Source organism: Cygnus olor, chromosome 6, assembly GCF_009769625.2.
Source record: "Cygnus olor isolate bCygOlo1 chromosome 6, bCygOlo1.pri.v2, whole genome shotgun sequence".
NCBI lineage: Eukaryota > Metazoa > Chordata > Aves > Anseriformes > Anatidae > Cygnus > Cygnus olor.
The window spans coordinates 4526358-4538706 of record NC_049174.1 but is presented as its reverse complement, the minus strand read 5'-3'; the positions used below and the strand labels follow the sequence as shown (position 1 = coordinate 4538706).

The following is a 12349-nucleotide window of genomic DNA, read 5'->3' as shown; positions in this document are numbered from 1 at the left end:
CATCTCATTTGTTTGTAGCCACATGTCTGATGGACGGATTGCAATTGATGAGTTGATGATTCCAATCCATGCTGAATCCAGACTGAGTCTGTGCCAAATGGGTTGTAACAGTGAACAGAGAGGGGCTGCCTGTTGTATTCATGTACTGAAGGCAACCCGGTTTAATATATAGCTATACTATTAATCTTGTATTACAAAAATAAGTTTTGTGTGACATCTGTAATGCCTGACCTATTCTGACACCATATAACAATATCCCATGAAACAAACACTGTGCCATATTAAGGTACAGCATGTATTTGCTGTACTGCAGCACACTGTTTCTCATATAATGCCTATACTTCATTTTTTGGGCTGTATCAAATCCACAGAGTTAAATTTAGCAAAAGCATTTTTAAAGAACCACATACAGCTGCAATAAGTCACTGTGCTAGTTTTTAAAATCGTTTGCATATCAAATGCTTTTGTGGCTGTTGCTACTAAAAGTAGAAATATTAACACTTTTCCCAAATTGCGAATTTCCTTAGTTTTTTATTTTACTCCATTTTTACCAATTAAATAAGGAACAGTGTTGCTGATTTGAGTTACTCCATGGGTATATTGAGGTGTTATCCTCTGAGTCCTTTGGTTAGTCCAGGTATAATTTATGCCTTATGGCTTTGCACTGTTAATGTTCAGAAAAGGGCTCATTGGCAAAAATGCTTGCTTTGCTGACAAGCAACAAAAATATGGCCTTAATTCAGTAAGTCCTATGGTCATAAACAGAGTTCACTAACTGCACCAAGTGGATTTTTCTCAGTACTAATAAGCATTCACATGTAAAAATTTATTTCAGTTGTTGGTGAATATTGCAGCTGCATTAAGCTTTGTAAATATATTACACTGATATAATGACTATTTTTGAATCTACAATATAGAGTGGCTTTCCAGGACCCCCTGGCCCCAGCGGCCCCCCTGGCCCACCTGGTCATGCAGGTCCCCCTGTAAGTAAAATTAATCTTTTCATAAACATCTGACTCTTCTATCTTAGCCTCTCCTTTTCTCTTTCATCAGTATTTGGTACATTTGCAGCCATTAAATCTAGATACTAAGCTGAAGAATTTTATGGATAGATGTAATTTCTTATTAACGGGGCTCTACCATCTCTGCAGCACCAAGACTCAATGGCTGAGGGCTATTCTCTGTGTTTATGCCTGGGGCTTACTGTGATTCTGTGGAGTGTCACCTAAAGTTGAATATTGCCCTTAAAATATACCACTGGCTATGAGTCTCTGCTAATATTCCCAAATGTTTGTTCACACAAAAATTTCACGTGAGAAAAAGGAAACTGGAAATCCTAGTGCACATTCGGTAAACACACAATGGATTTGAGGTTTTCAATGTATATCCCCTTTTAGAGGAGTACTTTTAGTTCTGTTTTCATGGAGGCATATTCTGCTTGGTAATAAGATCATTACAAAATACAGTAGCACCATGGTACAGTGCATGGAGTTATTCACATCCTAACTGCTTTTTGCTGCATCGTAGGGTTCTAATGGATACCAAGGTCCCCCCGGAGAACCAGGACAACCTGGCCCTTCTGTACGTATACATTACATATCATTATATATGTCAAAGGCATGCTCCTACAAGCATGAATCTGTGTCATCACTGGAGTGGATTGAAATCTGGCAGTTCATCCTGCCTGTTTACTATTGTCTATGTCAATAGTACAAATATTTTATGGCACTTAATGCATTTTTAATTTGAAAGAGACTTAATATCTATTATTATATTCAATATTCATTATTTTTTTTCAGGGACCTCCAGGCCCTGCTGGCATGATAGGCCCAGCTGGTCCACCAGGAAAAGATGTAAGTTCACTACTAATTAAATTATTTATAGATTTAAAAATAAGAAAAACAAATTTCATTAAATGTTAAGTTAGCAGAGCACATTGATACCATTGCATTTAAGAATTTTTAACGTCTCCCAGTTTCTCAATTAAACAACATGACTCTAAGAAACTGGATTTGGCTTACGTCAGGTATAAGTGTCTATTCCAAAAAAAGTTTCAATTTTAGCAGGTATTCGACTAACACAATTAGGAAAAAAAATAAAAAAGCAGACAGTAATGGTGGTTGCCTGCTCCCTTCAAGTCTTGCTTTGAGAGTTGAGGTTCTTAAAACCATCTTTTGACTCACAGCTGGAAATCCTGGATATGTATAGTACAGGGAGAGACAATCAGCTAAAGTTTTTGTTCATTTTGAGTGTTTCACCATGAAAAATATTTTTTTCTATGTTGATACAATTTCTAAAATGTTGGCTTGAAATATATTAGTTGTTAATCAAAATCTTGATTTTAAAAAAAAGTGAGTTGATGAATTCCGGCAATGTTTTTCAGAAGGCAGTCATAGTGTGTACCTTCACCCTTGAGTAATTTTCCTTGCTGTCTTCAGTGGAAGTTTCACCTCCTTATTCCAACTCACCTTGATCTCTCAGGGCCAGATCTTTGCCAGTAACTGAAGCAATAGCAAAGAAGTCAGCAATTTACTTTCTTTCCACAGGGAGAACCAGGAAGACCAGGCAGAAATGGAGACCGTGGAATCCCTGGATTACCGGTATGAAAAAGCCCCCAATAACAGTGATAATCTAATGATAGGTTTTGTTTTCCCATTTTGTATTAGTAAAGTGAACATGATACTTAATGAGCATCGGTTTGTGCCCTTCATACAGTAGGTACGTAAATTTACTCATCTTTCTGTGTTTGTGTGTTTAGGGTCACAAGGGACACCCTGGAATGCCTGGAATGCCTGGAATGAAAGGTTCACGAGTAAGTATTTATTGACTGTACTGGGTGCAATGGAGTCTGTTGCTCTACATGAGCCATGGTATTGCATTGTGCTCCTTAAGTCATCAATTTCCAGCTAACGAGATTGAATCATAGTAACACAGACCGTTGAATTTTATCTAGTTACCTCAATTGTACTGCTCCATACTGCACGTTGGGTTAAAGCATGTGTTCCAGAAAAGCATCCACTCTTAAATAATGCAAATAGAGACACGGAGGAATAAGAATTTTCTTTCAAAGACTGTTCCACTAGCTAATAGCACTCATTATTTAAATGTGCTCCTTTATGTCTAACATCAAGTAATGATGACTGAATGTGTTATAACATGTTTGTCTGAAAGCTCAGCAACGTGCTTCCTTCTATGTCAAGTAATGTGAAAACAGGAGTGCTACTTAAGTTATAAAATCCTAGTATCAAATACCATGTCTCCATCTCTACAGCACCTAGCCCAGGACCCCAATCTAAATGAAATTATTTCGGTAATAAAAACATAAGTATATGATATGATAATTCTAAGTGATAATTAACCATTTAATAAAAATATTATTAAACATTATTCAAATATTTGATAAAAAAGAATAGTGACAGACATACAATTTATGCTATTCTGTTAAAGTCAACAGTAAGAAACCAATGTGTCAGCAAGCTAACCCATTGTGATATCATTTATTAAATTATAAATTGTAGAAAGTGTAAGACAGTATACAGTCTAAGACTATTATAAAAACAATTGCAGTAGCAGAATAATTAAACAGTATACTGTATAAACTTTACTGACAAGGTGAAAGCTTGATTTAGATTAATAGCTATTTTATAAACAGCTGTCTGTTGTTTATACAGTCTGTTTCCATCCACATCACCGTTTCTTAACATTATGACATTATAGCTTTAAGTATAAAGGAAAACAATATAAATGTATGTAAAAGGTAACTGAAGTCAAAGATAAATTAAAAGCTCTGTTTCCACTTCTACTGTTTATACTTTGGAAATTAAGATTAATCAATCATAACTATAAAGTTATTCAAGATTTTAGAAATAATTGTTTGTAATCTCTGCTCTAAGTACTCAGCTTGCACCTGTTATGGTAATGATATAATGAATATTTGTATTCAGCATTTATACCATGCATATTTATAACAGGACTAACAGGATTCAGTCAACAGTATTTAAACATCTCTTTTATCATAAATTTTAGATCTGTGTGAAGGCTAGAAAACTAGCTGAAAAGAGACAGAGTTCTCAGCCGTGTAAACTGGAGCCCACGATTTAATCCATGCACACAGAGATTCCTGTCACTATTTTTTTTCCCTGTAATTCTTTCTTAAACAATCTCAAATTTCCTACTGCCGTTCTGTAAGAATGTGTAACATACCTTCCTATGGTTCAAAATCATTTTCAATCTTCTTCACATTTAAAATATTCACAAAAACACAATGTACTTGAAGCTCAATAATTGGCCAAGGGGAATCAGATTTTCTAGACCACAAGAGAATTAGTATTCACAGATACGGTTTTCCTTTCCCACAGGGTTTTGATGGAAAAGATGGTGCCAAAGGTGACAGTGGTGCTCCTGGTCCAAAGGTAAAAAAACTGTAGTGTAATCTTTTTAATAGGTGCAAAAATACCCTCCATTATTTGTTATGTAGCTATGCATTGCATATTATGCTATTCTGAAAAGCCATTAAGCATTGAAGAAACTGACTGAAGATCTCCATGAAAAGAACCATTCCAAAGGAGTTAGACTTTCTGATCTATGTCATGCCCTGATCCTATAGCTGTAACAAAGATGAGATTCTAAAAGGACAGGACATGCCCAGATCAGTTGACTATATTGCATAACAGTAAAGGACTGTGTCTTCCTAATTTTTTTTTTCTGTTCAAATATTTTCTTTTGGCATTTTTTTTGGTGGCTCAGGCCTCACAGATGTCTGTTCATGCTGCAGACACACAGTACCACAAAGAAAGGGGCAAAGGGGTGGGCTGTCTCTTCCTCTTGAATAAACCAAAAAATGTTCTCACCAGAGTTGATTCTGTAATTGTTTGTGTTGTTTTTTTTTTTTAATTTACATAACAGGGTGAAACTGGTCTTCCTGGAGCAAACGGATCACCGGGCCAACCGGTAAATATGTGTACCCTGTAGCATCTAAATGGAAGGGCCACTGGCACTTTCCCCTTAATAGATTTATTCATCTTTTCATTTTCACTTTTTATTTAATTATTTTTTTTAACCTTAGTTACCTTACCACATACATTGACCAATAGTAAGGTCTGCAAATAAAAGCAGTACCAAGCCATATGTGTTTAGGAAACCATGTCACAAACTAGTTTTCTTATGTTTTCTAGGGACCAAGAGGACCAGCTGGTGAAAGAGGAAGACCTGGGAATCCTGGTGGCCCTGTAAGTAATTAATCGCAGCTGTTGTTCTTATCAGCAAGCAGCATATATCTTGTTTCAATATGTTGGGAATTCCTTGCTTGTTTTAAGATTTATCTTAAAACATCTGTAATGCAAAGGATTAGAAAACTGCATAGCATCTGTAAAATCATATATGAAAACATATCTGTCCCCAGCTAACCAGCAATGTTTGCACAAATACTAGATAACCTGAGCAGCGGACCTGGTCTAACATGTCTGTAAGACAGGCAATTTATGATTTAAATCATACTGTTCTGGTATCACATTCTGTTAGGCTTTTGGAGTGATCTTTTTGTCTTTTATGTGAGTTAGAAGTAACTGTTATTTTGATCTTACTTATTTTTACTTTTTATTTATCAGCAAAAACTGGCCACAGGAAATTCTTGTAACTGTTATTTCCTTAAGAATTCTCAGAAGAATATATTTTCATGTCTTGCTGTCTCATCATTACAGTGCAAGTCACATAAAGTGATGGATATTCCTTCAATAACATTTAGTTAATTATTATTCTAGAATTTCACACTTGAGGAATCCTTGGGGTTTGGTAAACTAAGTGGGACTGTACAAACACAAAGAGATGCTTTGTGAGTCATGGGTGTTAAGGCATGTGGGTTCTGTGCCCAGGTAGTGCTCTTATCAGACCCCTCTGTTTTTTCCATAGGGTGCCCATGGCAAAGACGGAGCTCCAGGAGCAGCAGGCCCACCTGTAAGAAGACCTAGAGTTGTTTGAATTTGAATATTTGTGTTGATCAAGATGCTTGAGCCATACAGTGAAAATAGGAGATTTTTAACACTTTAAATCAGAATAGAATTGCTGTTCTCTATGCAGATAAAATTTTGAATGCTCTTATCCAAGACATTATTTTGCTGAGGTATGCAAAAGGTTATTTATCTTTTCCATCTGCATGATGAAACCTGAGCATGCCCATTTGTATGTGTAGCACCTTTATGGGCTTATTTTTCTCCTACACCTGTTTTTTATAATTAAAACAAATCTGGAACAATTTTATAACTTTATTTCTTTAATGATAGCTTTCATGTGTTTTTTAAATTGACAACGAAGAAATTTAGCTGAACATGAACATGAAAGTCAGGATAACAACATAAAGTGTGATATTTTAGGACTAGCCAAACTTCATCTTCTATAGCATAATTTATATTTGTTATTTTGCCAGGTGTTTCCTTATTCAGAGAAAAATGTCATAATCAGGCTTTTCTTTAACTTAAGATTAATTCTATCCATATGGCTTTCACCTCTTGTATTAATAGGATTTCTTTTACTTTTTAAGGGTCCCCCAGGCCCCCCTGGAACTGCAGGATTTCCAGGCTCTCCAGGTTTTAAGGTATTCAGCTACAGATACATGATAATACAGGATTTAGTGTTTTATTTTGCATTATGGGAGGGTCTCGAGTGAACTTTCAGCATCTAGAAGAGCTATGCATCATACATTTGATGGATTGCACTGGGACCATGTGTCTCAGCATTGGGTAGCTGAGCTGATTTGGCTCTTGCACTCAGGTGATGGTAGTGGTAACGTTTTTCTCAAATCACGCAAAGGAGAGGAAGAGGCCGTGACATTAATACTGATTTCCATGGAGATATGGTTAAAACGCATTCATTTTTCCCTTTTTTTCCTTAGGGTGAAGCTGGTCCTCCTGGTCCTGCTGGTGCTAGTGGTAGTCCTGGAGAGAGAGGAGAACCTGGTCCTCAGGGTCATGCTGGGCCACCTGGGCCTCAGGTATGTAAATACCACCTGAGAATGGGGAAGTGGAGTGCTAGCTGCTCTTCACAAAGCCTTACAGCTCCTTTGGTTTAAGGATGATAGGTTAGCAGCATCAATTTAGACATTTCTTTTTTCCAGGGTCCTCCTGGAAGAGCTGGAAGTCCTGGCAACAAGGGTGAAATGGTGGGTACTTTTCATATCAGTGTCTTTTACTACACGAAGTTCATGAGGGTCACTGATGACCTGGGCAGAATCCAACCGTGCTGAGCTCTGTTCATCCCGGTCATCTCCTTTTGGCTCTCCACAGGGACCTTCTGGTATTCCTGGTGCTCCTGGTCTGCCAGGAGGCCGTGGTCTTCCTGGCCCACCTGGTGCAAGTGGAAATCCTGGAGCAAAAGGCACTCCGGTGAGTTACTAATATTCATTACACTGTTTGTACAAAAAAAGCATGGTGGAAGTACTTCTGATACTGTTAAAAAAATAAATAAATTGAATTTGTCCTATTAATTTGAGATGGTCTCATAAATTATTTTATGGTAACTATAGATAATTATTTTTTATAAATATATTATTTATTTTTCACACATTATCTTGTATATTGGTATATATGAATTAAACATATCAATAATACTTATTCACTTTCCTAAATTATGTATCAAATCAGAAACACATAACAAAACAGTATCTTGACTAAAACTGTTGCATTAAACAAAATCTGTCATGTTAAAATCCCAGTTTCACCTGCTAAAATTCCCATTGTCCTGAGTCTGCAGTCCACTACACCTAATGAGTTGTATCTACTCTTACCCTGTCGTTTACCCTGATATGCTCTCTCCTGGCAGCTATACACCACACATAGTTCTTTCTCAACAGACATAAAATTCTTCTCAGTGGTGCTTAAGATTACATCACTTCTTTACTGAATTTTCAAAGAACACCATACATTCAACATCTAGATCCAATTGGTTTCTACTAATTCTGTTGCAATGAATTACTAAAATAATAAAAATTAGTCAATATATTGAAATATGTCTATTTCTTAGTATTTTAGTACCACCTGATAGCACTGGAATAATACCCCGTTGCAATCCATAACCCTAATGAGATTTTCTTCTGTTTAGGGAGAACCTGGTAAGAATGGTGCAAAAGGAGATCCAGGCCCAAAAGGCGAGCGTGTAAGTGATTTTTATATGCATTCAGAGACTTCTTCCCAGGAAGTTTGAACCTTGAATAATTCCACGCACAAAACTAGGGGGTTTCTTTTGGAATCGTAAGGTTACTGGTGGCTTTTGTTATTGTTGCCAGGGTGAAAATGGCACCCCAGGTGCTCCTGGACCTCCTGGTGAGGAAGGCAAAAGAGGTGCAAATGGTGAACCTGGCCAGAATGGTGTCCCTGGAACACCTGGAGAAAGGGTAAGCCACTGTAGATGACCATGCATACTAGGTATATTTTGAGTTAGTACAAAGGTGAAAAAAGCTGGTATTCAAAATTCTTTGAGATGAAATTTGATTCCATATCAATTCTCACCAAATTCAACATGTGGAACAGGGTTACAAAACTTGGGAGTATTCTTATCTAGTTCCTAATCTCAGCTGCAGAGTTTGTCTGTATCTCAGTCTGAAATACTTTAAATTCTTTTTTTGATATTGAAGAACTATAGTGGAAGTCATATCTAAAGCTTCATGCTGAAAAACAACTGTAAACACCACATAAGAATTGGAAACATTTTTTAATTTTTATGCTACTTTCAAAATGTCTTCTCAGTTTAAAAAATAAAAAACAAACAACTATTTGTGATAGCCATCACAAAGCATTAGCTTTGAAAAGTGAAATTTGTGCAAATTCTTCTACATTCAGGATGTGTCATTATATCATCATCTTTATTGTCAATATGTCTTCAGCATTGATAATGTCAATAACAATATGGTCAGGATATCTTATATCTTATAATGTCATTATTATCAACAGTTTTTCAGCTACTACATTCAGTAACTTTCCAAAGAGCATTCTCACAAAGGAGTTCTTGAATTGATTTATTGAATAACACAATAGCAACAACATCACAAATTTTATATTTCTGTTCCTATCTACATCAAAGGAAATTGTATTCATTTATTTATAACACCTAATTTAAGAATCGCTTGCAGTGCTTGCTGAAGCTATGAGGAAGCTATGATCTATGTGATGCACAGTGAACAAATAATTTTAAATATATAAATTAGGCTGCAATTTATATTTTATAATTAAAATTCTTTGTGAGCAATAAAGATAGTAGTAAATATAATTATTGCAATAACACAGTAGAGCACTTTTCAGTATTGAATTAGAAGAAAATAGTTCTTCAATACTGACCGTGTTGTTTTATTTTTTATATGTATTTTAAAAAAAGCTCATGAATAAAGGGACTAATGTAGGGCCTGTTGAAAGAAAATGAAGGACTATCTATTATATCAGTAGGGTTATGTCCTTGAGAAAATTCTTCTTCAGACTTTCTTACCACAGTGAAATGTCATTTCCGTGCATTTATTTCATTAATTTTCTGAATGTCTAAAGGTAAATAGTTTAGAGAAAATATTTCCCATTACCCAAGTTATATTGTCTAAGATCCATATTTTTTTCTTTTATTTCACAGGGCTCCCCTGGTTTCCGTGGTTTACCCGGTAGCAATGGACTTCCAGGCGAAAAGGTATGAGTCTTCCACTAAAACCATCCCACGCTTCTGTTGAATCCATGTTAATTTGAATGGACAATTTCAGATTGAATATGATTCCAATTTCCTTCCTGATTTTTTTTTTTTTTTTTTTTTTTTTTTAGGGCCCTGCAGGTGAACGTGGCAGTCCAGGTCCCCCTGGCCCAAGTGGACCTGCAGGAGACCGTGGACAAGATGGAGGCCCTGGTCTTCCAGGAATGAGAGTAAGACAAGATATCTACAGAAGATAAGATAAATTCTATTAAAGATGCCTCATCTGAGCTGATAAAACAGAGAAGTCCAATTAGAGAACAAATTCTAGTGATGTTATTACTTCCTTTGAATCTGGTACATACATTCATAGTGCTATAGATAACGGTGCAGGAATGTGGAGCTTTCAGAAACATCTGTCACAAGTGAATGTATGAAATTTATATGAAGCTGAACATGCTCCACAGCTCTCATGCATTCTTACGAGATATGGCTTTAATATGAATTAGCATTGGATGAATTTCTGTATTGTCTTTTTATGTTTTAATGAATATTAAAGTGTATTATAAGATGTGTTATGCTTATAGCATTTAATAGATAGTTGGTTTATTGCATTTGATATTGTTTTACTTATTTAAATAGAGCTAAATTTGAAATTTAAATACGTTTAAATTATGCATTAATATGCGTGTTTTAATATACTTAAATATTTAATGTTTTATATATAGTTTATTTGCAATTAATGCAAATTAATATAAATCTGATCAGATTTTCATAGGATATATATCAAGAAGACTTTCAGAGGTAATTTATAGTATAATGCACACAGAACATAGTAACATTCTGTGAACTGTACTAAGAATTAGAAACCGCCGGCAAGAAATACATTGAAATTTGAGCTTGAATGCAGGCTTCTGGGAGTTAAAATTTTATTGGAAATGAAAATAATGACTTAAGATATAACATAAATAATCTTATTTTAAAATATAAAACAAAATATGTAAAAATATAAGTTGTGCTGCTTTTAAGTACAGGGCACAGTGAAACTTGTTTCATTCTTTGAATTTTTACCCTCTGAAATGAGTTTTTTCTCAAATAATGAAATACTATATTTTTGTGCATGTTGTTTGATGGCTTGATCATATACTATGAAAATCTATGAGAAAGGGATTAAATCATAGCAAAATTATTTGTTAGATTTCTTCAATTTTCCCCTTAATGAGAGGATTTTAATAAAGAAGTTAAAAACAAGAAAATATTTTTAAAAATTATTTATTTATTTATTGTAACTCAATACTACACATTTTAAACTGAAGAATAACAATTTTTTTTCTTCTATTGCAGGGTTTGCCTGGAATTCCAGGAAGTGCTGGAAGCGATGGGAAGCCCGGCCCTCCAGTATGTACAACGTGCATATATTTTATACTAGTCTTCCTACTGGCCTTACCCTGATCCCACAGTATCTACATGACACTTTGTTGTCATTGTCAGATTGTCTATTGTTTGTTTGTCTGTTTGTTTTAATTACCAGAGCGCTTCAGGTGCTGTTTCATTGTAATAGCTTTGTGCAGATCTTATAGTCCGTATTTCAAATATATTGAATTATATAGAAGCTTGGTTGAAATTCAAAATGCATGAAGTCGTGAATACAAATGTCTCTAGCCTGATCTCACCTTGACTATTTAATGACTCATAGATAAGCATTTATTTCACCTAAGAGATGCCATGTCTTAATTTCTTTTCTGCTTATCCCAGGGTAATCAGGGTGAACCTGGCCGTTCTGGTCCACCTGGCCCAGCAGGCCCACGTGGTCAACCAGGTGTAATGGGTTTCCCCGGTCCTAAAGGAAATGAGGTTAGTGGTATTTCTCCACATCTGTGCTTGAGCAATCAACTGTTATGATTGCTTCGTAGTGGAGGAATTTGGTGCTACAACTTTGAATTTTTGTATTTTGACCAGAACAGGTATTTTAAATGTGATCTTACTCTTTTGTAAGGGTGCACCTGGTAAGAATGGAGAAAGAGGCCCTGGTGGACCACCTGGAACTCCTGTAAGTTTTATTCATGATTTTTTTAATAATATAACAAAAATATTAATTACTAATAATGTGGTGATTTTATAAAAATATCAACTCATAACCATAGCCAATTTTGCCTTTGTTTAGGGTCCTGCTGGAAAGAATGGTGATGTTGGCCTCCCTGGTCCTCCGGGACCTCCTGTAAGTGTGAGACTCCCATAACAGTCAATTATCAGCTATTGCCAAGGTGGTCTGCAACCTACAGAAAGAGACTGTAAATTTAGGAGGGGGGGGAATGTTTTTATGATATAAAGAAACTTCCTTTTATGAAGACAAATACCAGAGCTCTTCTTCCCCATTATTTCCATACATCAAAACTATGTTGGGAAAAACCTGAGGCAGGTATACCTGGTATGAGTTGAAATGAAAAGTCAGTTCACAGCTGTTACGGATATATCTTCTGTAATTGAGACATATTCGTGCTCCCTTCGAAGTTTATCAAAGCTAGCAATTTTGGACTAGTGTCAAGTGACACAAATATTAAGTGAGATAAATATTTCTCCTAAATTACATCTAATGGTTGGGGTAAAAAGAGCAAATACCAGAACACTGAGATACATTAGCCTTTAGAATTGTGAAGTATCTTCTCCAACTCAGGATAAGGAGACATAGATTAGAGGT

The 12349-nt window shown here is 35.6% G+C and overlaps 1 protein-coding gene across 1 annotated transcript in view; it reads left to right on the top strand.

Moving 5' to 3' along the window:
* COL3A1 (collagen type III alpha 1 chain) overlaps positions 1-12349 on the top strand; it is a 51826-nt gene that overhangs the window by 23812 nt on the left and 15665 nt on the right. The window contains exons 6-26 of the mRNA XM_040560868.1: positions 918-983; positions 1528-1581; positions 1800-1853; positions 2547-2600; positions 2759-2812; positions 4359-4412; positions 4906-4950; positions 5175-5228; positions 5908-5952; positions 6536-6589; positions 6887-6985; positions 7109-7153; positions 7278-7376; positions 8092-8145; positions 8276-8383; positions 9604-9657; positions 9786-9884; positions 10996-11049; positions 11407-11505; positions 11648-11701; positions 11816-11869. Coding sequence (XP_040416802.1) covers positions 918-983; positions 1528-1581; positions 1800-1853; positions 2547-2600; positions 2759-2812; positions 4359-4412; positions 4906-4950; positions 5175-5228; positions 5908-5952; positions 6536-6589; positions 6887-6985; positions 7109-7153; positions 7278-7376; positions 8092-8145; positions 8276-8383; positions 9604-9657; positions 9786-9884; positions 10996-11049; positions 11407-11505; positions 11648-11701; positions 11816-11869 — 1353 coding nt within the window. The remainder of the gene's footprint in view (positions 1-917; positions 984-1527; positions 1582-1799; positions 1854-2546; positions 2601-2758; positions 2813-4358; positions 4413-4905; positions 4951-5174; positions 5229-5907; positions 5953-6535; positions 6590-6886; positions 6986-7108; positions 7154-7277; positions 7377-8091; positions 8146-8275; positions 8384-9603; positions 9658-9785; positions 9885-10995; positions 11050-11406; positions 11506-11647; positions 11702-11815; positions 11870-12349) is intronic.